The sequence below is a fragment of the Rhinolophus sinicus genome, chromosome 16 (genome assembly GCF_057876585.1).
Source record: "Rhinolophus sinicus isolate RSI-liver-muscle chromosome 16, RSI-T2T, whole genome shotgun sequence".
Classification (NCBI taxonomy): Eukaryota; Metazoa; Chordata; class Mammalia; order Chiroptera; family Rhinolophidae; genus Rhinolophus; species Rhinolophus sinicus.
Genome location: NC_142516.1, coordinates 29293905 through 29320137, shown reverse-complemented (window position 1 = coordinate 29320137; position 26233 = coordinate 29293905). Strand labels below are relative to the sequence as shown.

Genomic DNA, 26233 nt, shown 5'->3' with positions numbered 1-26233 from the left:
GTGTTGGGTGCGCCCCCTAAATTAGGAGCTTTGTTATTCCACTGGATGCACGCAACACCCCCCTGTAAGGGTGGTAGTATTAGTGCCCCCATGTTACCACTGTGGAAACTGAAGCTAAGAGAGACTCAGCCCCCAGGGCCGAGGTCCTACAGTTAGTGCTCAGCAGAGCCAGGATGAGAATCCCTCCGTGAGACACCAGCTCTTGAGTTTTCAGCCACTACCTACTGACTCCCAGGGCTGCTGAGAAAATTCACTCAGATGATATATCAGAATGCCCACCACAGGACGTGGCACACAGCAGACACTTAACACGTGTTGATTCCAAAAACACAGGAAATCCTGGAACTGAAAGAGACTTCAATACCCACCAAGTCAAACCCTCTGCATTTTACAGATGGTTCCCCATCAGCTGCAGGTAAACCCACCACCTTGGCATCCAGATGGTGCTCATTACTGGTTTGTTGAATGAATTAACAAAGTGAATTAAGTAGCTAAGCCAGGCCACACAGCTCGTTCTTTTTCTTGCCCCTCATTTTCTACCCCCTCCCCTCCCCCACCCGGTGCAGGCCCACCCCGCCCTCATTCACACCTCATTCTCTGTCTTTGGTGGGGGGCATTCGAAGATGTCAAAACCATTTGTGAGCCAGGTTTTCTTCTCCTCCAGCCTGTGTTCTGCCGCCCATCTTGGTGCCTTTTCCTCCAGCAGAGATAAGGGCCTCCGGCCATCTTCTGCAAACAGCTTTTCTGTCTGGTTGAGGAGCTGGGGCGAGGCAGGGACCATGGGGTTGGAGAGTGGTCTCTCTGGGGACAGAGGTCCGGGGCTGAGCAGCTCAGAGCCAGGTCTAAGGGACACCAGGATTGGCCCTGGGAGGGAAGCAAAGGACTATGTGAGGACTGACTGACCGTGAGCAGATGGGCGTGGATGGGGGCACTGACACATGAGTCACGCAGAGACACATAGAGCCACATGCAGACACACAGATACACGCAAAGGTGTGGGAGATTGGGCCACACGCGGACAGCACACACCCATGGACCAGGGCAATCAGAGAGCAAATACCCATGCGTGTGACTATCGAAGGAAGCTTGGTTTATAGGAGCAGCATGGCGCATGCCCTGGTGCCACCCCCAAACACCTCGAGCTCCTCAAGTGACACCTTGCCCTTGCTTTGTAAGGACAGTCCCACCCACACTGTGCTCTGCCATCTACCAGTTCATGAATTCTCCCAGAGCCCCTGAGAAGAAGGGGACACAAGCTTCAGGGAGATGGATGAGGAAACGGAGGCTCAGAGGGGGGTGACACTGTCTAAGGGAAAAAAAGGGGTGGGGTAGAAGCAGACGGAGAACCCAATCACAGAGGCAGCTGCTGGGGTGGGGGTGGGGAGCACATATGGCTTTCCCCTGGGCTGGCCCGTATGTTGACACGACAGGGAGGGTGAGTCAGGGTAGGCAGAGTGGGCAGCAGAGCCCGGGTGGGGTGCTGCTGCCTAGAGGGTCTCTTGGGTCAAAGAGTAATTGTGGAGGTGGGGGTGGGAGGGTGAGCAAGGGGTTCCAGCTGAGACTATCCAGTCGCACTGCACAGCCCAGAGTTTAAGGTAGTTTTCCATAGAGCAAAATTCCTTGATTGGGAGGGACTTTTTTGAGCCACATGGGACAAGTCTCTCCCTTCTTGGATCCGTATGTGACCATTCCAGCCACTGGTGACTGACTGTCAAGGACCAGTCCTCCAGGGTTATGGCATAATACAAATACAGTCTAAACCCTTCTCAGCTACTTGGGCCACTGGATACTCCATCCCCCCCCCCACCCAAATTCGCCTGAGGCCTCTTCTCTGCCTTCCTCACCTTTACTCATCCCACTGAGCCACTCCCGGGCTGTCAGAGAGGGCTGGGCCCCTGCTGTGGGCGGGTAGATGTCCTCTTGGTAGGATTCCGACTGCAGAAGAAGTCAGAACAGTGAGAGCTGGGGTAGTAGGGAAGGCCGCCCTGACTGGGAGGGCCCTTAGGCAGCTGGGTGTCTCAGCCCTCCCCAACCCCTGTGAGTTGAGGAAACCGAGTCCCAGAGAGCAAAGGGACGTGCCCAGGGTCACATAGCAACTCAAGAGCAGAGATGGGGCAAGAGTCAGGACTCCGAGCTCTCAATGAGGCTGCACTGACCACGAGAATGGCCTTCTTCCCCTTGAAGGAAGTGGCCATCAGCCTCCTTGTTGCTGGCTCAGAGGCATGGGCTCCAGGCTCTAGGCTCTGGGGTCTGTCTTTTCCAGTAAGGGTTCCCTGCCCCCCCCCTTGCAGACGCCACCACCACCCTTACCCGCCGGGGTACAATCATGGATACAGGTTCAATGAGGCATTTGGTTGTAATCAGCTTGTAGAAGCGGAAGATCTCACAGGAGGATACGTCGAGACCTCTCTTTGGCATGACACCTGCAGGCAGACAGCCAATGAGGGCCAAGCGGTTCCAGCTGGGCTAGGGCCACAGGGACCCAGTGTGAGTGGCAAAGCCAGGCTGCACACCTGGACGTGAACAGAGACCATCCTCCTGTCGCTGTCCTTCCCTCAACAAACAGTTCATGAGCACACTTGAACAGGACTGGGCCCTGGGCTGGGGAAATGGGATTGAAATCATCAGACCTTGCCCCTACCTTCAAGAAGTTAAATGATTGTAGCTTGACTTTTGCAGGAAGTGTGCTCTGCTCCAGGCCTGCCATTGCTATCCTCACAGCTCATGACCCAGATGCTCTTAATAGAGCGTGTCCAGCTTTCTTTTGATTACTGTTAGCATGGTGTATCTTTCTCCATCCCTTTAATTGTAATCTAGCTGTGTCTTTAACTGGATTTCTTGTAGACAACAAAGAGTTGAGTCTTGTGTTCTTGTTTTTTATTATCCCCAAACACACTGAAAAAGTAGGGGCTCTCTTAGGTCAGTCTCTCCTATCTCCTTGCTCCTGTTTTAACTGTTTAACCTTGGCCTAGAACACCTTTATTCTCTCCCCATGCTGTACTCTACTTCCTCTTTTGGTTTCTCAAATGTTGTCAATTCTGGGAAGCCTCCCAGAGAAGCTCCTGCACACCCAGCTAGAGCTCCCGTTGAGTCTAGAGTGTTGACCCCCCATCTTCCCTCCAGTATGTGAACCCCTCCAGGGCACGGCCCGAGTCTGACTCATCCCCATCTCCCCAGGGCCCACGTGGCCTCGGTACGCCACTCACCAATTCCCTTCTGTGGGTGACTGGAGCGGTATTCAGTCAGGTAGTTCAGGTGAGGTTTGTCGGCGCTCACCTCATAGTAGCGGATGTTCCCGTCTCCCTGAGGAGAGGAGGGTACAGCTCAGAGCTGGTTCCCATTAGTCCCCCACCTGGCCCCCCATTGTGATGCAGCAGAAACCTGGTGTTCGCTGTAGGCAAAGAGTTGGCAAAGCCACCTCACACAAGGGAACATCAGGGCACTGTCACCAAGGCCATAGGACGGTCCTCATTTTAACACTGTCCCCACAACCATAACTCAAAGCCCACCCGAGTGCCTCCAAGGCAGAAGCTCTGGGGGCACAGGCCTGAACCCCACTCCCATCCAAGAGCTGCACACAAAGATCAGAGTGGCATGTCCTGAGACCAGCCAGCGGGTCTTACCTCTAGGGGCATTTCTGGTTATCACTGTCATAATGACTGGGCGGGGTGGTGGGAGAATGCTGCTGTTGGCATTGGTGGGCAGGGGCCAGGGCTGCCAAGGACAGATAGTCCCACGTAACGAAGACCTGCTCTGCCCCGAATGGGAAGGTGCCCCTAACGAGAAACACCAACTGGTCCCTCCTCGCCGGGACCCAGATTTGGGGAGGGACCAGTCGGGGTGTCTAGCTACTAAAGCCCTGGACCCAGGTGCTCTCGGGGAGCCAGGAAGGTAGGAGACAGGTGCTGGGCTCACCACAGAGGGAGAGTGTCCAGCAACTCTTGCCTGTCCCTGCTCCTGCTTTGCGCCTCAAGGGCCCCAGGCTACTGTCTGGCCACCAGTGGGGCTAGGCTTGGTGTAGTTCTGCCCCCTGCCTCAGGAGTCCATGCGGCCACCTCCCTCCCATGCCAGGCTGACCTTCCCCACCATGTAGAGCATGTTGGTGTCTGCATCATAGAAGGGAAACAGCACGCCTGAGGAGCCATCCAGATCCTCCTCGGTGAGAGGCACAGAGAGGTCATCCTGCAAGGGAAAGGAGATCAGGAAGGCTTTGGGTCAGTCAGGGGCCTTCAGTGGTACTCTGGGCTAAGAATTCCTGCCATGGATGTGTGCATGTGTGTGCATGTGTGAAAGAGTGTGAAAGACTGTGTGTGTATGCGTGTGTATGCGTGTGTGTGTATGCGTGTGTGTGTGTGAAAGAGAGAGAGAGAAACCTCCCCCTTTTATTTTACCAGCATATTGCCTTTAATGAATGAATCGCTTCTCACATACCTGATCTCACTCCAGCCCTCTGCCTCCTATTTTGTTGTTTATAGTAATAAATGCAGAAGGAGATTCAAAGAGGGGAAGCGATCCGTCCAGTCTTTGAAACTCTGGCAGGGTGAGCCTTCAAATCAATGCCGCTTGGCCTGGCCCCCCTCCCACACCCACCCTCAGCTATCTTGAACATGCCTCAGTGTTTATTCTGAGCCCTTGCTCCAGCTGTTCCTACTGCCCAGAAGGCCCTCTCCTCCCTTCCCCGAGTCTTGGTCCCAGATGCAGCCACATCCCCTCCCCTATACTTCAGCCTCTCCTTTGTCCTGCCCCTCTCCCTCCTTGAATGACAAGATGCATAAGGTCTGGGCTGATGCCACCAGGCTACTGGCATCTCCCTGTTATTCATCAATCAGTTCAATCAGTGAGTGAATGAATGAATGACTGAATGAATGAATGAATGAAGTCAGTACTCAGCTACAGAGTGATGGTGAGGGATGTTGCTGGGGGTTCGGGGGAGACTCACCTGGTCCCACAGGGCCATCTGCCGGTTGTTCCATCGGGATGTGCCTGTGGACAGCAGCTTATTCAGGTTCCCCAGAAACAGCACTTTGTTGGCCCGGTGCCCCTTGTAGCTGGCTTCCTGGAGGGACATGTGCAGTCAGGGACTCCCCTGCCTGTGCTTATGCTGCTGCTCCACCTGGAATGTCTTCCTTTCTCACCCCAACTCTGCCTGGAGAATCCTTCCAGAGTTCTTGTTCTGAGCCAGAACAAGAGGCAAACTTCTGCCCGGCTCCACGCTCTTTTTGAAAGATTATTGAGCACCTACTATATGCAAGGCTTGGACCTGGGCAGGCACTGTCACCTGGATTATCTCATTTAATCCTCTGAGAGGAAGGACTACCGGCCCATTGTTGCAGATGAGGAAACAGAGGCTTCGACACCGGAAGTGCTTGCCTAAGGTCACACAATGGATCAACATGTGATGCCTCCTGACAGAGCTGAGGCACAGTGACAAACGTTGATGTTAGACCAGGTTCAAACCCCAGCTTTCAACATAGGCATGTCGCTTAGCCTCTCTTTAGCCTCATCTTTCTCATCTGAAAAATGGGGATGACACACCCTATCTCCCAACAGATGGGGATACCATGTGTGAAGGCTTGGCCAGCATGCAGCCAGCATCACCTCCCTGTTCTAAGAAGCCTCTGCCCTCCCCACTCCATTCCTTGCTTCTCTGACCCCAAGCCAGACCCCAGCCTAGCACTGACCTGGAGGACGGTCCCTGCTCGGGGGTCGAGAACCCGAATCTTGCGGTCTTTACAGGTGGTGGCCAACAGGCTGCCGTTGGTGTTGAAGGACATGGAGAGGATCACGTCTTGGTGACAGTCAATCGTCTTCACAGGGCTCATGATTACAGACTCCTTTGTATCCAGGTTCCAGACCATCACCTGCATGGCAGAGAGCTGGCTCAGCGCAGTGGCCAACCCCCGCCCCGGCCCCCACAGTCACACGCCAGCCAGGCTGTAGTGAAACACGGTATTCCCAGGAGGGAAGCGCAGATGGCAGTCTGGCCAAGCGGCCTCGGGTGGGATGATGGATCTGCCGGCTGAAGCTACCACGTGGCAGGAGGGGGAAGCCAGGAGTCGGGCTGTCTGGCAGTGAAAAGAAAATACCATCTGCCTTAGAGTAACAAAACATCCATGCTGGGAGGACCCCAGGGGATCAGCTAGTCCAGAGGGTTTCAAGCAGTTATTAACAGCAGTTTCTACCTCGTACAGATAAACAGGGCTGCCATGCTTAGTTGCACAGGCTGTATACTGCACAGCTCCAGGGCAATCCATTCCCATAATCCAGCATGTGAATGCTGCCCCCTGGAGTTGTGTACAGAATAACCTGCACAACCCCACGTAGTACCCTGCAGACACACCCTACATAGACAGATACAAGAACACTTCCGATCAGAAGGGGAAAAGGCCCTCCCAACCACTCCTGTTTTATCTATCGCTGAGGCCCCTGAGATGCCTCAGTAAAGCCACAGCTTTGGTCACACCAACCCCATATGTATACAGATCGAGAAACTGATGCCCAGAGAAGATAAGGGACTTTGCCGCATCACAGTGCAAGTCAGAAATGAGTTGGAATAGAATCTAGGTGTTCCAGGGGGAAGTTTCTCTGTGCAGGGCTCAGCCCATCCGCTCCAGGCAGACTAATGGATTAACTAATGTCCCCCCAAAGTCATGTCCACCCAGAACCTCAGAATGTGACCTTATTTGGACACAGGGTCTTTGCTGATGTAATTAATTACGTTGAGGTCCTACTGGATTAGGGTGGGCCGCACAACCAATGACTGGTGTCCTTATAAGAACAGGAGAGGACACACAGACACAAAGAGAAGAAGGCCACGTGATGGCAAAGGCATTCTGGAATGATGCAGCTGCAAGCCACGGAATGTCTGCAGCCAGAAGAGTCACAGGATTCTTCCCTAGAGGCTTCGGAGGAAGCATGGCCCTCCTAACACCTTGATTTCAGGTTTCTGGTTTCCAGAACTGTGTGAGAATACATTTCTATTGTCTTAACCACCAACTTGGTCATTTGTTAGGGCCGCCCCAGGAAGCTAATGCACAGACCCACCTTGTAGTCATAGCCGGCGCTGAAGAGGATGTTGGCGGCTGTGGGGTGCCACTCCACCAGGCCCACTCTGCGGGAGTGGCCCACCAGCTCCTTCCTGCAGGCTGTCAAGTTCTTTGTCAGCAGCTGCTTGGGGATGTCCCAGATCTTAATCTGTCAGGGGATACATGGCCCCAGGGGCAGTGTTAGCCAGGATCCCCTTAATACCCCGCTACCCTAAAACTGTCAGTGCCCATCAGAAGGTCGGGGAGTTGTCTCGCTGGCCACCTCTCACTCAGTGGAGGTGCAACTGGGGCCTCGCAGAGGGACAGGCACTTTGCCAAGGTCCTCCAGCCCAGGCAGGGGCTTGCATTGACCAGAGGTGAGTCCAATGCCCCCAGTCTGCCCCTGGTAATCATGCCATCCTAATAACCTGAGGCAGTGGGTGGGTGGGTAGGCCACTGGCCTGACTCCCAGGCTGGATGTCAGAGCAAATCTGCCTCCCGCTATAGAATATCCCCAAAGGACAGTGGTCTACCCCTCCATGTCCAAAAGGCCCAGGGCAGAGCCTTGAATGCCAGGAAGAAGGGTTTGTGCTATTTGCTCAGGGCACTAGGGAGCCAGCGCAGTCTCTGGAGCAAGACAGGGCAGGGGCAAGCTCTTTCCTTTGGAGGGGCCCCCTTTATTTTCCTCAGTATCCCCTCTAAAGAAACTGACATAAGTCCTCTTAGAATTTTTTACCTGCTGCTCCTGATGAACCCATCTGCTTTCTTTGATCAGACAGTGAGGTTTCTATTTCTCTTTTTGCCTTGGCTGCCAGGCAGCTCTGAGCTAAACCTGGAGCTCAGCAGCTGCAACCCTCCATTGCCAACATTTCTAGTAGTATTTCCTCACTTCCTCCACCTGTGGCTGCTGCACTTTAGGGAACTCGCATAGCTCAGTGGAAAGAGCTTGGGCTCGGAAATCAGACCGCAGTTAGAAGCCTGTCTCTGACTCCACAAACCGTGACCTTGGGCAAACAGCTGTGCCTCTCAGATTCTCGGCTTCTGCATCAGAAAAATACTGTACCTTGTGGGGTTGCTAGGAAGGAAGACTGAGTGAGATGATATGTGTAATGAAAGTCAGGAACACAGTGGGCTCCCAATAAATGGCAGCTATGACTTTCATCCTTATTTGAATCACCTGATCATAACTGTGTCTTTTGTTTTAAGCCACATCCACCATATTTTAGAAGTGGCATAGAATAAATGATAAATATGTAACACTGAACATTGTGGGAGCAGCAACTATGTCCCTGGTACAGAACAGGAGCGCAAAATGTTGGTGGGACTGAAGCTTTTGGTGTCCATATTCACAAATGGCTCCTACTTCTATCCTCTTAAAATTTGTTTCCCTTCTGTCTGTGAGATTTTCTGGCCACAGTAAATATGACCCTCATAGAATTTTATAGTTCCCCCAAAAGATGGGTTTTCCCCGTGGAATGTGAATCTCATTGAATCTTCACTAGACAGTCGGGAGCTATTATGCCCATCTTCTAGATGGGGGAACTGAGGCCCACAGAGGGGAGGGCGGTACCCAGAGCTTTTTCTCCGTCTAACCCATCCCCTCCCCACAGTGTGACATCACCTCAAGAAGGATGAAGGAGTCAGCAGCAGCATCTCCCTCTGCCTCAACCCCACTCCTCTTTGTCAAGGGAATGACCTCACACACTGACACTTACCGTGGCATCTTCAGAACAGGAGGCAATCTCAAAATCGTCAAAAGGGTTCCACTTGATGTCTAAGATGTTCCCTTTGTGCCCGCAGACCTTCGGGTAGTGGGGGTCCAACTTTCCCGTCTGAAAAACAGTGCCCAGGACTGTTGGGGAGGAAAGGGGGCTAATTCCACTTTAGCATCTGGATGGTCACTCAGTCAGTCAGCAATCACCGAATACACAGGAACATGTAAGGGGTGTGAATCTAGGACGTACCACTGTTCCCTGTGCTCTCTTGGGGGAGTCACGTCACTTCTCTGAGCCTCAGTGTCTTCCTCAGTAAAATGGAGGCAACGAAAGAAAAATGTTTCACAGCGTTGGAAGGATCATAGAAGATGAATGTGGAAAGGGTCTAGCACAGTGCCTAGCACATAGTAGGTGTTCAATGAAAGGTCATCTCACTTCATACACTGCTGGTGGGAATGCAAAAATAATGCAGCCACTTTGGAAACCGGTCTGGCAGATGCTCGGAAGGTTAAACATAGAGTTACCATATGACCCAGTAATTCCACTTCTAGGTATATACCCCCAAGAGAAATGAAACCATAGGTCTAGGAAAAGTTTGTACACCAGTGGTCACAGCAGCACTGCTCACAACAGCCACAAGGTGGAAACAACCCGGATGTCCATCGACAGATGAATGGATATACAGAAGAAAGTATAGTCATACAATGCAACACTATTCAGCCAAAAACAGAAAGAAGTATGATGCATGCTACATCATGGACGAACCTTGAACACATTATGCTGAGTAAAATGAGTCGCACATAAAAAAAAAAAATCACAAAATAGTCCATGATTCCACTTACATGATGTATCAGATGTGGTTTAATTGCTTGAGCACATCCCCTGGTACCTGGTAATCAAAACCCTGACTAATGCATATGAAAATTTCAGAATAGGTAAAGCTGTAGAGACTGAAAAGCAGATTAGTGGCTTGGGGAAGGGGCAATGGGGAGTGACTGCTAATGGGTGTGCGGTTTCTTGGGGGATGATGAAATTATTTTGAAATTAGACAGTGGTGATGGTCGCACAACCATGGAATATACTCAAGCCCACTGAATCGTACACTTTAAAATGGTGAATTTTATGGCATGTGACTTATATTGCAATTAAAAAGAAAGGGCATTTCCTTCCCTACCCCTCTTTCCGGCTGAGAATTCCTGTATAGGTGCTGGGAGGATATACAGGTCCCACAACCCACACCACGCAGCCCCGAAGCTTAGATTTCCAACTGCACTGACAGACGAGGGTTTCCTGCATCATGGGGCAGCCATACTGGTTCAGTCACAGAAACTTGGAGCTGGCAGGGACCAACACACTCATTTTATGTATCCCACTGCATGGTCCTGGCAGAACAAGGAACAGGACCCAGGCCCCCTGCCTGCCCACACAGGCATGGCACACATCCACCATCCGGCCTCAGGTTCAGCAGCCCACCCAACAGAATGCTGCCCTGACCACTTTTATATCTAAGTGAGAGACGACTGGGAGGAAAACTGGCCAACATCCTTTCATTCAGCGAATCTCTATGAGAAACCTAGGGGACAGGTACTATTCAAGGTGCTGGGTGAGCACAAGATGTAGTACTTGACCTCAAACAATCAACACTCTGAAGATTTTTAAGAAGGAATTTTCAAGAACAGAGTGAACTCTGGGAACACCCAGCGCCTCCTTCCCGTATCTCCCCAACTCTGCAGAGACCACTGCACTTTTGTGGGATGTCTTGAGACTGTGCCCACTGAGCCTGAGCAAAGCTGCAGAGGGTGATCTCTGACCTTGTTTAACAAGGCTGTGAAGCAGGCAGCTGCTATGAGAATAGACACAGGTCTTCCCCGTCACCTTGCGCAAACTAGGGGACAGACAACCAAGCCCCTGGCTCTTGGGAGCTTTATGCATGCATCTTTGTAGCTCTGCAAATCGAGGTGGTGGCCCTGCGCTCTTCTTCAGAAATATTCTGCCCAAGAAGGGGTATTAGACAGCTCACCCTAGACTGGACCCCTTACTGGAGGGGGAACTCTCTAAAGGCCATTATTTGACACGTTAGAAAGTGAATGGTAAAGTATTGTTGCAATGTTAAACTTACTGAAGTTGATAATGTACTGTGGTCATGTTAGAGAATGTTCGTATTTTTAGGAGACTCTCGAGTATTTAGGGTAAAGGGCAAAGATGTATATAACTTACCCTGAAAGAGTTCAGGAAAAAATGACACCCTCACATATATATTCAAAGAGGAAGTGAAAAGAAAGTATTTGGACCGGTGTCATTTGACAGTGACATGTGAGGAGGTGGGCAAAAGTTCCATTGCTTTTCTGCCTTCTTGATGGCTGAAAAAAATGGGTCCCTGGACAGAGAAAAGGGGTGCACACTCCCTGCCCCCTGCAACAGGGGCAGCACCTAAAGCCAGGGCTCTGGAAGGAGAACAATGCACCTACAGGCCGTGGTTCAGGTCTGCCTGGGACCGTTGTCCAGCCATGGCCCCCTCGCCCAGTCTCCCGGCCTTCTGCATGCTGTCATCAGGTGCACTTACAAGAACTAAAATCTGTTTGCGTCTGCTCAAAGGGTGCAAGCTTGTTTTCCCTCATCTATAAAATGTGAATAATAATCTCTTCCTTGCAGGACTGTTATGTGGGTAAAAGGAGATATCGTGCACAAAAATCCGAATAGTGATAGCCTACAGCAAGTGCTCTAAGAAGAGCAGCTATTATTACATGTATGTGTGTATGTGTACATGTGTGCGTGCACATGTACATGTGTATATCAAAACTGAGAAAGTAAGGAAATGCACCAAAATGTTATTCATGATTATCTCTAGAGGGTGGGATAAATGGGTGGTTTTTATTATCTCTGTTTCTTTTTTTTAATTTTCCAAACTTTCTATTAAAACTGTGTAAATTTGGGCCGGCCTGGTGGCTCAGGCGGTTGGAGCTCCATGCTCCTAACGCCGAAGGCTGCCCTGCCGGTTCGATTCCCACATGGGCCAGTGGGCTCTCAACCACAAGGTTGCCGGTTTGATTCCTCAACTTCCGCAAGGGATGGTGGGCTCTGCCCCCTGCAACTAACAACAGCAACTAACAACGTCAACTGGACCTGGAGCTGAGCTGCGCCCTCCACAACTAAGATTGAAAGGACAACAACTTGACTTGGAAAAAAGGTCTGGAAGTACACACTGTTCCCCAGTAAAGTCCTTTTCCCCTTCCCCAATTAAAAAAAAAACATGGTGTAAATTTTACAATAAATAAAGGTATTTAAGACAAAACTACAGATTTTCTGAAAAGATGGGTCCTTCCAGGATTCGCCAAAAATTTCGTATAAAACTGTAGAACCTGACGGGCTCTCAGACCAGAAATGGTAAAAACACAACAAAGCTCTCTTATCCTGCAAGGGTGGCAGGCATCACTAGTGGATTACGGCACTCTCTCACTGACCCCAGACTTGCCCAGGGTCACAGGGAACGTGAGGCAGAGCTGGACTGGAGCCCAGGGCTCTGGCTGCCTGAGTCAGTGTCCTACCCCCTCTTCCTGCAAACAGCCCTTCCCTTCTCTTGGATCATTTCCTGGTCAAAGAGCATGAGCAGCGCTGGTCTTTTGCTATGGCACACCCAATTGCTCTCAGGGCCTTTATCTCTACACTCTGGCCCAGGTCCATGCCCCAATTTCTGCCGAGGATTCCTTGGAAGAGCTGATTGTCAGGCTGGTCTTGGCTGACAGGAGGCACAAGCCCAGGAGCCCCATTCAGACCCACACTTCCCAGGTCAGCCCCGCTGCAGACGCAGGAGGTGCTTCAGGGCCACGCAGGGCTCAGGTGGGCAGCTCCGGACTGACCTGAGCTTCGGCCAGCGCTCCTCCCAGGCCACTAAGAGCAGAGGCCTCAGCCCTGGACAGCTTCTCTTCCTACTCAGAGAACAAAGGATGCTGGTCCTCCCCCGAGGCCGGCTGGCTGCTCTGGGCCTCAGAAGGTTTTGTGCTGAGGACCCACATTAACAGACATTAGCCAGTCTGATGGGCTATTGACTGAGCTGCTAAAAGCTCTGTCAGGGCAGGGACATTTATATTCGAGGCCACTTCCACCATTCTGTCCATTAGGCTAGGAACAGGCATCTCTGATTTATGGGAGACACAAGCTCTAAAGCAGGGGAGATACAGCTGCTCGCCTCAGACTTCAGAGGACCCTGGCTTGGGTGCAGGAGCCGGCTGCTCAGCTTGGAGACACATCACCCCCGAATCTCCGTTGGGCTGCCCTGGGGCAAGATGGAGTGGGCAGGGCTGTAGGAGGCTGGAGGACAGAGCCAGGCGGGTGGGGGAACGCTCCAGGGGCAGAGCTCAGGTGCCGGGATGGCAGAGCTGTGAGACCATTGCCATGACCCCCACGGCTCACAGGGGCAGTCATTGCCACATAGTGTCATAGTCATGGTCTCAAGTGACCCTCCCAAAAGGCCCGAGTGAACATGAGAGGCAGCGGTGGTAGGGGCAGGCAGAGGTAGTTTGCATGTGTAAGAGGTTAGGAGGGCAGCCTGACTCTGGTTTCCCGAGTTTGAATCCCTGCTTATAGCACTCATACTGTGTGTGCAACCTTGGGCAAGTGACCTCAGATCTCTATGCCTCTGTTTTCTCATCTACAAAACAGCAACAGCACTGGGACCTCGCGGGATGGGTATGAGTATTAAATGAGTTAATACACATACAGTGCTAAGACAGTGCCTGGTACATGGTAAGCTCTCAGTAAATTCGCCAGTGTAAGTTCATCAGAGCTAACTACAATGATCCAGTCTTATTGTTGCTCAGACTGTTTCAGGGGCCCAGAGATGAACTTAGTGTGAGTCCAAACTGTTCTGCAGAGGGACTCCCATCACTTTCTACCCAACTGATGGGCACTCGCTCCAGGGCTGCCCTCACTGACTAAACTGATGCCTCGATTGCCTTCCAGCTGATGAACTCAAGCACATTCTCGCTCTACGAGGAACAGGTTTGTAAATGTTACGAACCATAACGTAGGGAGTCATTTATGTGCCAGGCCCTGTGCTAGGGGCTCTGCTCATATTATTTATCCCCCAACCACCCCAGGAAGTAGTACAAGAATCCCCATTTATAACGTGGAATCTGGGGGTCAGAGGGGTTGACAATCATGTCCCAAGGGCCACGGGGCCAGTCCATCGCTGAGTCACGAGGACTGGGAATGTTTCCTCTCACTGCCTGGTCTGCCTCTGGCTATCCTCATGCCGCAGTTGTCATCAGCATCACACAGGCCTTTCATTGGGAACCCACTATGTGCCAGGCGTCACACGGCATGCACATGGTGGCAGAAGATGAGTAACTCAGAGTTCCTGCCCTCTAGGATCTGCCTGGAGGAGGCATGATGTAGTGTACTCAGGTCTTGGAGAGAGAAGCAGGGGAAAGGGCCAGGGGATTAATCAGCGAAGGCTTCTTGGAGGAGGAGGAGACCTTTGAATTGGGCCTTAAAGAGAGAGACTTTAACCAGGCTAAGGTGGAGGCCAGGCGTTTCATGTCAGAATGGCAGGGCCATAGGTAGGTTTTAAGTGGGAAGGATCCTCAAACAGACCTCAGGGAAGGCAGACTGAGAAATGGGATGGGATAGGAGGCCAAACAAGAGTGGGGAGGCTGTGGGCATGAAGACAGTAACCATGCACAGGGCTTATGGCTGGACCCTACGGAGAGATGGACGTGTGGACAGATGGCTCATGTCCTGATTACAGGAAGTGAGACTTGGGGCCCGAGGGCTGCCCAGAAGAGAGAGTTCAGTAGAGGGAAAGATGATAGGCGTGTCCCCTAATCCTGGGAACACACCTGCTGCTAAAAAGCAAATCATGTTCCCATAAGGATTTAGGGCAAAGCATCATTCATCATCCCTCTCCTTATGAGTACACAGACAGACATGAGGACAATTTATGGAGAATCCTATAAGCAGGGCTGGAAGTGGTGAACCACAGAGGTTATCTGGTAACCTCACTTGGTCACCTCCAGAGACGGGGAGCTCACTTCTTTCCCAAGTAGTTTATTCTACTTTCAGACCGTATTTACTGTGAGAAAATGCTTCTCACTTTGAGCCCAGTGTGGCCTCCCTGTGGCCCTTCCCACTCCCCCCACTTCTTGATTCTAGTTCTAGCTCTATCCTCTGGGACCCCACAGACACCTTTCCCCCCAAACCCCATCCCAGGCCAGCTCCTGGGAAATGTGAAGGCAGAGGACCCATTCCTTGAGTAAGTTCTTTTACAGGCTGAACAGACCCCTAAAACTGAAAGAGACTTAAAATGAAATAAAACAAAAAACAGAAACCAAAGTAGCCCACACCCTGCATTTCTAGAAGGGGAATCTGAGTGTGGAGGGAGCAGGTATGTGCTATGGAGGCTCTGAGATTCAAAATGTCAGCTGGGACAGGCAATGGAGGGCTTTGAAGAGGAAGCCAGGAATTCCTGTGCGGACACTGGGGAGTTCTGGGAGGCATCTGAGCAGGGAAGTGACGTGGTCAGACATGGGCTTGAGAAAGGTCCGTCTGGCCTGTAAGAGCACAACAGTGACATGTCCCCTTCCCCCTTCTCCCAGGCCCCCGAAGGCCATGGTGTCCATTGGGCCCCTCAGGCCCACGGCCCCACTCTGGCCTGGCCCACTCCCAGGAATGTTCCAGGACCCACCCCAGGGCTCTACCGACCCTTGCCTTCATTCCTCCCCACCCTCCACACCTCACAGCAAAGTCCACCCTGCTACCTTTCAAGGAGTGGATCTGCTGCAGGCTGGGCGCCAGGGTCAGGAACCCAACCTGGCATGTCCCCAGGCTCAGGGCAGGCCTGTCCCCAGAACTTCCTGCTGTGACTTATTCCCTGAGCACAGTCCTCCATTGCCAAGGCTGCAGGTGCCACCCTCCGACGGGCTCACCCTGGGTTACAGCCTGCAAAAGGAAGGGCCCTGACTGCACAGTCACTCCCTCTGGGATACCTGACACCACCTGGGGCAGCCTGGCCCTTCTGAGAGTAACTTCCGGGACATTGCGGTGAGGCCAGGCACCTTCCAACCCCAACGCTCCTGTACGTATTTCCATTAAATAATTAACTAGCTGTCCCTTCCTTCCTTCGCACATCTCTGTATCTGGATGGGACATAACCTCCAGACAAGGAGCAGACGTACACTGAGCCACACCCCAAGAGCTGCAGGCCAGTTAAATGAAAGCGAGGCCCCAGGCCACACCCTGGGCTGGGCCACGTTCAGGTCGTCACCTTCACTGCTCAAGGTCCTCTGGGAAGCCATCTCCCTGAGCCTCAGCAACCTCATCTGTGCCACGGGGCAATACTCCCTACGAAATAGGCTAATGAAGGCATCAGCTTAAGCACTGTCCCTGGTTACGACACCAAAGGCCTGTGTGCCCAGGGTAAGTGCTACGTGATGGGACCAGCACGTGTGTCCGTTCCCTCTCTGGGCCTCTCGTTCCTGTTCCATCACTCTAGAAGTGGTTACTTAAGAAAATGTCAACCAAATGCAATGTGTGGCCTGTCTGGACCCTGATGCAAGCAAACCAAACACGATGAGGCATTTAGGAGGCAATCAGGGATGTTTTCCCATGAAGTGGGAATCAGGTGACACAGGAGCTATTGTTGATGCTGTGATCTCGGCAGTGTGATTATTTCAGAAAATGTTATAATTTTTTTAGAATTGCATATATTTTAGAATAAAGTTTATGGGGTAAAATGACAAAACGTCCAGGATTTGCTTTAAAACAGTTCAGGGCGGGGCAGGGAGTGGGGGGATGGATGAAGCAAGAGTGGCCAAGTCTTGAAAATTCTAGAACCTGGGTATAGAAGAGTTCATTATATAGTTTTTATTTACTTTCGTGTTTGAAATTTTTTTCATAATTATACAAAAGAACTAGATTAGAGTCTAGTTCCAGAAATGCAGCTTGCAAACCAGCAGCATCAGCACCACCTGGGAGTAGGGATGCCAGAACCAGCAAAAAAAATATCGGATGCCCAGGCATATCTGAATTTCAGAGAAACAACAAATTTCATTTTCAGTATTAGTATGTCTCATGCACTATTTTACTTACACTAAGAAATTCTTTGTGAAAATAGCTTGGTAGTTTCTTATAAAACTAAACATGTTTTACAACCCAGTGATGGCACTTCTGGGCATTTATCCCACAGAAATGGAGACTTACTTATGTTCAACCTGCATGCAAATGTTTATAGTAGGTTTATTCATAACAGTCTCAAACTGGAAACAATCAAAACGGCCTTCAACAGGTGAAGGGTTAAACCAACGGTGGTGCATTCCTACCATGGAATACTACTCAGCAATAAAAAAGAATGAGCTACTGATACATGGAGCAACACAGATGGATCTTTTACGCTGAGTGAAAAAAGTCAAGCCCAAAAGGTTACATAGTATATGGTTCCATTCATGTGACATTCTTCAAATGGCACAAGTATAGAAATGGAGAACAGATTAGTGGTTGCCAAGGGTTAAGATGACAGTGCATGTGGGGGAAGTGGGCGTGGCTCTAAAAGGGCACCAGAGACCTTTGTGATGCTGCCAACGTTCTGTGTCTTGACTGTACCAAGGTCAAGATCCTGGTTTTAGATATTGTGCTCTGGTCTCATAAGATGCTACTATTGAGGGCAACGGGGTAAAGGGTACACAGAATCTCTGTGTTATTTCTTACATTTGCATGTCAATCTACAATAATCTCCAAACAAAAAAGTTTAATTAAAAAGAAAAATAATAAGCAAAAAAAAAAAAAAAAGTTATTTGTTGTGTATCTGAGATTCAAATTTTAACTAGGCATCTGATATTTTACCTGGCAACTCTGCAATTTGTTGAAATGCAGACTCTCCGGCCCCACTTCAGACCGACTGAATCAGAATCTGCATTGTGACACTCAGGTATGAGCTCTGACTAATGGCTTCTAGCTCCTGTTGTGCCTGGAGTCCTAGGAGTCTGTGACCGAAGCCATTTACATGTGTCCTCAAGCAATTTATGATATTATTTCAAAAAGCCCAAAGGGAATTGTACATTTTACCCAAGACCAGGCTGCAAGGCTGCACAGAACCAGAGTTGCAAGCCTCTAGTGGCTTTCCCACTAGACTCAGAAAAGAGCAAGACTCCTGCTCTGGCCTACAGGGTCCTCACAGCCCCAGCGCTGTTCCCCTCTCTGATCACCTCCCACTGCTCTTGGCCCTGTGACGACGCACCAGCTTGTTTGCCAAACACACCAAACCGGTTCCCACCTCAGGACCTTTGCACTTGCTATTCATTTGGCCCAAACACTCGGCCTCTAGAGCTTCAAGGGGCTCTCTGCTCAAAAGTTGCCTCCCCAGAAAGGTTCTTCTCTGATCCTCCTATCTACTTACTTATGCATCCCTTAAACTACAGTTTAGTCTGTTTTTAACTTTAGGTAAATAGAATGAGACAATATGGAATTTATCTGGTTTCTTTCCCTCAATCTTTTCTATAAGATTCATCCATGCTGTGGTGTCTATACTTTGCTCCTTTTCATGATTGTGTATATTCCACACTATGGATATACTATAATTGATTCAATTCTTGGACATTTTGGTTTTTGCCATTTTGTGATAATACAAACAACGTTCCTCTGCACATTCTCATGTTTGTGTTCTGTGCACACAAGCACCCGTTTCTGCATGGTATATACCTAGGAGTGGAATCTCTGGGTCATAGGGTATGTGTATCTCCCTCTTTAATAGAAGCTGTCACCCTTTGTTCCAAAACATGTGCGCCAGTTTCCTGCCACTGGAGAGTTTACATTGCCACACAGCCTCGCCATCACTTACTATTGTTAGTTTACCCTTCTGCCAATCTGGTGGTTGTAGTGGCATCTATCTCACTGTGGCTTACTCATGAGGTTGAGAACTTTTTCAAATGTTTGGTAACCATTTGGATTTTCTCGCTTTGAGTTCAGGGTTAATGTTTTGTTTTGTTTTGTCCTAGTCCATTTTATACATTCAGGAAGCGAGCTCTTTGTCATGTTTATTGTGCAAATATCCTTTCTCACCCTGGCTTACCTTTTCCTTCTGCTGTTTTCTTTAAGAGATTTTTATTACACAATTTAAAAAATAGTTACAGGACATTCAGACTTTCTATTTGAATCCGTACTGACAAGTTATATATTTTTATAGGGATGTGACCATATTGTTAACATTTTCAAATATATTGTCATAAAACTGCTCATATTAGTGTCACATTTTGAAGCTCTGGTATTATATTGGTGTGTTTTTTTTGTGTTTTTTTGTTCCCAATGTTATTTGCATCTTCTCTCTTTTATTCTTGACCACCTGTCCAGAGGTTTGTCTATCAGTCTCTTCTAGGAACCAACTTTTGGCTCCTTTGACCCTCTTTAATGTTTGTCTGTATTCTCCTTCACTGATTTCTGCTTTTTATTAGCTCTTTTCTCAAACTTCCTTTGGTTTACTCTGCTGTTTTTTCTAACTTCTCAGGTTGAATGTTTAGTCGTTAATATTCAGCCTTTCTTCCTTCCTAATATAAGCATTAGTGCTACACCTTTCCCTTGAAGCACCGCTTTCCCTGCATCCCGTAAGTTTTGTGATGTATTTCATTATCACTCAGTTTTAAGTAGTTTTCAATTTCCATTTTTATCTCTTCTTTGACCTGGAAGTTATTCAGAAACATGTCTTTAAAGTTCCAAATAAATAGGAATTTAAAACGTATGTTTCGTTATTGATTTCTAACTCAATTCCAACGGGATCAGAAAACCTGGTATATGAGATTCCAATTTGTATTTATGATTTTAACTTTTAAAGTCCTTGGTGGGGCAGGGAGGGGTCTAAGTCTGTTGTGTCTTACTCATGGTGGTTTACATGCTGGTGATCTCAGATTATGAATTCCCCTGACCTTAATCTGTAGGGCTCCTGTCACATTGGGAATGCTTTCCTCTGGAGAGACTTTGTCTCTGCTTCTGCTGCGAACCGGAGGCATTACAAACCCAGGATCTCTCTAGACCCTTCGGAGGGTCTACCTTAAGGCAGAGAGTCAGGTTCCTGAAAAGATCCGCTATTAGGTTAATCTATATAAAACTGCCATTTTAGGGGTTGAAACTGTTAAGTATCAGCAAATGCATGCGGTTCAATTTACACTGTCAACATCTGCCCACAGGACAAGCTTGTTCTTCCTGTTCACTTACTGCTTTCCTCTTCTACTTTGATTTTGGCTTAAGGTTTGTTTCCTTTTTGGGGGAAGGGAGGAGGCTTTGGAAATTTCCCCAATGTCTTCTGAGCCTAGCAATGGGTTCAGAGTAAATATTATTATATTATTATATTTACTCTGAGTAATATTATTATATTTTACTCAGGAGTGTATTATTTTGCACTGAGATGGAAGGAAGGTCCCAGAGATAGCGAGGCAACTGCTGAAATCCCAGGAGAGGTATATTTTTCCCAATGAAGAAATCAAGGCTCACAGAGGTGAAACGACTTACTCAAGGTCACACAGCTGGACTAAGGTCTGAAGGTCTAGGACTTTAACCCAGGGAAGGTACCAGAAACCCAGGCTCTTTCTACTTTCCCTCTATCCTGAGCTTTGTCCAGAGAGCTGTTTGGGCCCGGGGCTCACCAGGAATCCTTACCTGGTGCAGGGGGATGACAAGGAAGGCCCCCCCACCAGCGCACTCAGTCACGACTGCAATGAAGTGGGGGTTCACAGCACAGAAGTGATTGTCGTGGACGCTCTGGGTGATGGGTACTGAGTCGTAGCAGTGCTCCTTGCTGGCTGGTTTGCCAAAGACGTGGCGGAACTTGGAGCTCCGATACTGGGGGTGCCATGACATCTGCAGGAGACAGATGGGACAAAAGGGGTGTGAGACTCACCTCCCCGACAGAGGCACACATGGGGATCTCACCTTGAGGATATAGAAGAGGGCATGAGCAGGGCAGTGATGTGTTAGGAGGGGCAACCAACAGGCTATCATTGTGGCGCCTTCTATGGACCTGGTGAGGTGTGGTGAGATGATATGATTATTGCCGACCTGTTTGCTTTTCATCCCTTCAAGTGTGAACACAAAAACCATAGAGAGACCTCACCACATTCCCAATCCACCATCCTACTAGACAGCTCAGCCACCCTGCCCCCTCCCAGTCCAGCCAAGTGAGTAATGCTGTGTCCTCTGGAGCCAACCTGCCTGTTCTCCACGTCCAGCTTTGCCTCTTGCCAGTTGGACAGGCAAGTGACTTAACCTCTGAAGCCTCCATTTTCTCATCTGTAAAATGGGGAAAATGGAAGTATCCTTCTCATAGACTTGTCATGAGGATTAAATTAGATGATACATTTAGATCCCTTGAGCAACAGTAATAACTATGACCACTATTCCCATCCAGGCATCCTGAGCTGCCCTAGCCTTATATTTATTCACTCAATATTTACTGAGCACCACCGTGTGACTAGGCCTTGTACCAGGCACTGAGTTTTTGGAGAGAGTAAGCCTGAGATCAGCCTTACAGGAGTGAAGAGTCCTGTGAGTCGGGCCACTAGGAGATTCTGGGCCCCTGGGACCCAGAGTACTATAGGTAATAATGGAGGTTTGCACATGGCAGTCAAGGAGGGCTTCCCAGAGGAAGTGACAAGTGAGTTGTGATTTGAAGGATGACTAGGAGTTGGCCATGTTGGCAGGACAAGGGAGAACTTGGAGGAAGGTATCCCAGGCAGATGGAACACTCTGACCAAATCCCTAAGATAGAAACATGGAATGTTTGAGCGACTACATGTAATTTAGCAAGATTAACAAAGAGATGTTAAAAAATATATATATACATACATATAAACATATAAATTGGGCAATGTGAGTGAAGAGAATACAAGCTGGAGGAGAGAGCAGGACCAGGTGATGAATGGCCTATAACAGTGTCTAGGCCTCATCGGTGGCCAAATCCATGATACCATGTGGCCTCCTCTCAACCTCACTGCTGCCCAGGCCAAAGCCCCTGCCCTGAGTCTCGCTGGTCCCACTGGGCCCTCCCATCCATGCCCCTCATGTCGGCCAGAGGGATCCTCTGGACACCAAGCCTGGTTGTCCTCACCACCCCAGCCGCCACCTTCTATTACCCTTTGTTGCCCCCATTCATCGCTGCCCTACAGGTTCAAGGCCAAATTCAGCCTGGCATTCAAGGCCCTCTGATTGGGTCCCACCCCATATTCCAAGATTCACTTTTTCTTGCTGTTCTTCTAAGGGTACCTTCCAGATAAAGAACACCACCCAGCTTCCCTTGTGTCTGCTCCTGCATTCCCAGTCTTCTGGGGCCTTTGCCCTGGCCTTTTCCTCGCTTGGTTTCCCTTCCTAGCCCCCTGTTGCCTGTACGCATTTCCACAATTGCAAGCCCTCCCCTTCCCCAGCTCCCAAGCACCAGCTGTCTCTCCTTCCTGTCCTGAGGTCCCTGACAATGTCTGCCCTAATTCGGAGTTTGATATCAGGTCTCATCTTCTCTACCAGCTTGCAGGGTCCTCCCCCCAAAAAAGCCTGGGGCTCTGCTACAGGAGTGCCCAGCACAGCGCCCACCACAGGCCGTAGGAACTTCCCAGGGGAAGGCACGTTTAGCTGGACACCCACACGGGCCAGACAAAGAAGGTGCTTGCCCAGCCTGGGTGACGGCCTGAGGCTCTTTTCTGTGCTCAGTCCAAATGCACAAGATTAGGCTGTTGACCTCAGGAAGCCACGGTGCTCAACAGCCTGACCCATGAGCCAAGCCCTTAGAGGGAGCCCATTGGCCTTGTGGGGGCAGGTCTGTCCTGTGAAACTCAGACATTTCCACTCTTTTTGGGAGCTTTGACCAAAACCTTGACTACAATTGCCAGAGCTACAGGAAGCAGCACAGAATGCTGGGACTGGCTAATTAATGCCCATCTGATCCCAGAAAGGACGTAAGAAGACTCACAGAAATAGAGAGAACACAAGAGGGAAGAAATGGAAAAGCCATGGCAATAAAATGGGGAGAGAGGACAAATACAGGGAAAAAACAAGATCGCCTGAAATGTGCGGGTAGTTAAGCTACCACATGTGTGCCACCAGGTTCTAAACACAGAGGAGGTGGCTTCCTAGTGGTCAACTCAATAAGGGAAACAATCAGGAAAGGATTTAGTCAATGTCAGAGAAAAGCCACAACCTGCTAAGGAGCAGCACAGCTTTTCTTTGCACTGGGTCCTGTCAGAAATGGTAGCTGGGGGTTCTCTTAGAACAAAGACCTCCCTAAGGCTTTGGCAATTAGGTGGCAGCAGAGGGGCTGGCTTGGGCCTGGGCTGGGAAAGTAGGGGGACATTAGCAGGTGCGGCTTCAGGTCCCCCACCCCTGCCTTACTTCTAGCAGCTGCAAGGTGGGGTTACGGGGGCACTTGTCTGTGGCAAAAGGCAATAGTGACCAGACATTCCATCGCTCCCCTCACATGCCAGCCTCCTTGCAGTTTGGCAGCCATGGTATTAGGTCTAGCCAATAGATCATGGGCAGAAGTGACGTGTGCCACTTCTGGGCTGAAGCATGTAAGACCTGTCTGTGACCCTCTAGAATTCTCGTCCTTGGTGGAAGAGATGAGAAGGCCATGTACTCTAGATGGTGCAGCTTCCATCATCCTTGGTCCCCAAGGGACTGTATGGAACAGAGCACCTCCCCCAGCCTATTCACGTAGGCCATATAATGTGACAAAGAAACAAACGTGCAGAGTAAACCACTGAGGTAGTGGGGTTATTTGTCACAGAGCATAGCCTACCTGTCCTAACACACTGCCCCACGCAGGCCCCACCAATGGTACTTGGCAAACAGCTGCCTATGCTTGGTGTGGCCAGAGCCCAGAGCCTGCAGGGAAGAGGTGGGCGAGGCGCAGGACTCCGATCACCTCAGGAGCCATGTTAAGGAGCCTGGACTCTGAGGGCAGCGGGGAGCTGCTGCAGGGATTAGAGCAGGGCAGGGAGGGGACCGTTTTCATTTTTAGGTGGCGTCCTCTGGCTGCTGAGAGGAAGAAAGGGTGGAACAGACAAGAGGTGATGGTCACGTGGGCTGAAATAGGGCAGAGGGGATGGAGAAAAGGAGACCAAGCAGCCTTCAAGCTCCAGTGCCCGTGATGGGCTGTGGGGCGTGGGGGCAGGTCATGGCTGCTGAAATCGACATGACCTGACGATCAATAGTCCTGGGCTCTCTGGCTACTCCCAGAGCTCACAGCCTGGGGCTTGGCGCCACACCTGAGGGGCCGTTCTCTGCCCAGGGTCAGAGTCAGGGGGCTGCAAGAGGCCTGGGTAATGATTTTCCTGGAGCTCACAGTCACCTCCCTGGCAGTAACAACTCAGTTTTTGGAAGGTTGCTACATGCCAGGTACCATTCCAAGTGATTCCCTTGTATGAACTGAACAGGTAGGTGTTGCTTTGTTCCCCATTCCAGATGCAGGGGTTGAGGCAGAGAAGTGAAGGAACCCGCCTAAGGTCACACCGCTGCAAGTGGCAGAATTGGAAGCGGAGCCTAGTTCTGTTTCCCGAGCCTCCAGCTCCAGGTTCCTGCAAATCATGATGATGCTGACAGAAGCTCTTTCACCCCCGCTCTACCCTGGATTCCACCTCAGCCCACGACCGTTATCACCTCCCCTTTATAGAAAAGGAAAACAAGGCTCAGGACGCTGAATGGACACCCTCCAGAGAGGGGGCTGTCGGCCTTCCCTGATGCAGCCAGCTGGCCTTGGAGCAGCACGAACATCATGACCTTCTGCCCGACTGCCCCAACCTCTTTTCCCCAGCCTACCTCACCCCTCCCAGCACCTTATCTACCTTATCTTCACTGCCAAGGTTCTTCCAGACCTACTGCCATGGAGGGAGACTTACAGAAGTGGGGGATGGGGCAGCACCAAGCCAGGCGGGCCACCTCTTCCTTTGCCCGTGATATGAGAGTGTGTGTATATATATATATACCCATATACATATGCAGGGGAAGTTTGTACAACTGTGTGTGCAAGTCTGTGTATGAGCACTGCATTCACAGGAAGAGCGTATGTACCATGTACTGACTTCTGCGGTGTGCACACATGTGTGCGCTGGGTGATTAATTGCATCTGTGCATATACGTGCACATACATGCATGTCTCTATCAGTGCATGCATGAGTTCAAGGACCCGGCAATTCAGAGAACAGTTTTATTTTCCCTACAAGCAGACACTTGCCTGGAAATGCGGACCATAGCGGGCCCTCAGCACCGCGAGGCCGCACCCACGGGCTGGGCCAGGATTATCCCATGCCACCTGTCCTATCCTGCCCAGTCCCATCCAGCTGGGGCCACATCAAAGCCACAGCAGGCCTTCTCAAGCATGGCACAAAGCAGGGGTGGCATCGATTCTGCTCCCACTGTCCTATGCGTGTTTAGCAGCCCTGATGCCAAGGGATTAGGCCTTGTGAGCTGTGAATTCCCCGCTCTCCCAACAGGATTTAGTCATCTCCGGGTTTAACATCCCATTGAGTTGATTTCTCAATGCCTGACAGTGGAATGGCTCGCTGCCTGTCCCATCCCGTAGAACTCTCCTGGGGATTGTTGTCCCTATTTGGTGTAGAGGAAGCAACTTGACCAAGATCAAATGAGCAGGGACAGTGAGGATGGGAAGCAGAAGCCAAGTCCTGTGCAGGGGCGCCTTTTCCTGCCGCACGCTCCTCTCCGACAAGTGAGAGAGACACAGAGGCTTTCCTGCCTGTCCCCAGAGGCCTGTCTTCCCAGCCCTTAATCACTGCAGGACAAGGGTTAGCTGCGGGGTGTTAGAAACAGAACCCAAACTGGGTGTGGTACAAACCAGCATAATAGATTATTCATTAATTGGACTGTTTCTGGCCTCAGGGAAAGAATGAAATTACCTGATTTGGTCTTGAAACGTCCGGGATACATAGGAGTTTGGCGCAGCTGGTAACCATTGTCCCTTTGCAAGTTTGTGGTTCCACATCTAATACTGGAGTTTTATTTACTTTTTTCTCTTAAAACCTGACCGTGTGATCAGTGAACTAGCCCCACACGTGCCTCGTGAGAGGGTCGAACCACCACACTTAAGCCAGCTGCGGTTAACAGAGGGAGATTAGAACCACAAGTGTCCTAGTTTAAAAAAATAAAAAAAATATTACTGTAAGAGTAAAGAACACTCTATTTGAAGGTGAGCTACAAAGACCAATGACTAACACAATAAACACCTAATTATGGGCAGGTCCCTCGCCTTAACTCCAATCCTTGACCGACTATTATCCATCATAGTTCATCCTAAACCTGGCCTTGGCCCCAAACTTGACTGGGAAAGCTCCTTCCTAATTTATCCTGAACCCTTATCAGGGCCTCTAATCCAGTGGGTAGGGGGTGGGATATCTGGATCAGAAAGCCAAGGCCCAATGAAAGTCCAGGCTCCCCTTCTATCAATGAGGTCTCTGCTTAACCAATGAATTCCCACGAAGCCTTCCTTTCTCACCAGGCAGAGGGAAGAAACCATAG

The 26233-nt window shown here is 50.1% G+C and overlaps 1 protein-coding gene across 3 annotated transcripts in view; it reads right to left on the bottom strand.

Moving 5' to 3' along the window:
- The window catches only part of CORO2A (coronin 2A), a 48950-nt gene that overhangs the window by 3131 nt on the left and 19586 nt on the right, over nucleotides 1-26233 (bottom strand). For 2 of the 3 annotated variants that reach the window (XM_019729206.3, XM_019729205.3), the window contains exons 2-11: nucleotides 20378-20578; nucleotides 8741-8857; nucleotides 7045-7194; nucleotides 5682-5861; nucleotides 4940-5056; nucleotides 4078-4182; nucleotides 3207-3303; nucleotides 2311-2423; nucleotides 1845-1935; nucleotides 590-864 (exon numbers count right to left, since the gene is read on the bottom strand). In XM_019729206.3, coding sequence (XP_019584765.3) covers nucleotides 590-864; nucleotides 1845-1935; nucleotides 2311-2423; nucleotides 3207-3303; nucleotides 4078-4182; nucleotides 4940-5056; nucleotides 5682-5861; nucleotides 7045-7194; nucleotides 8741-8857; nucleotides 20378-20578 — 1446 coding nt within the window. The other variant, XM_019729207.3, reaches the window with a different exon arrangement.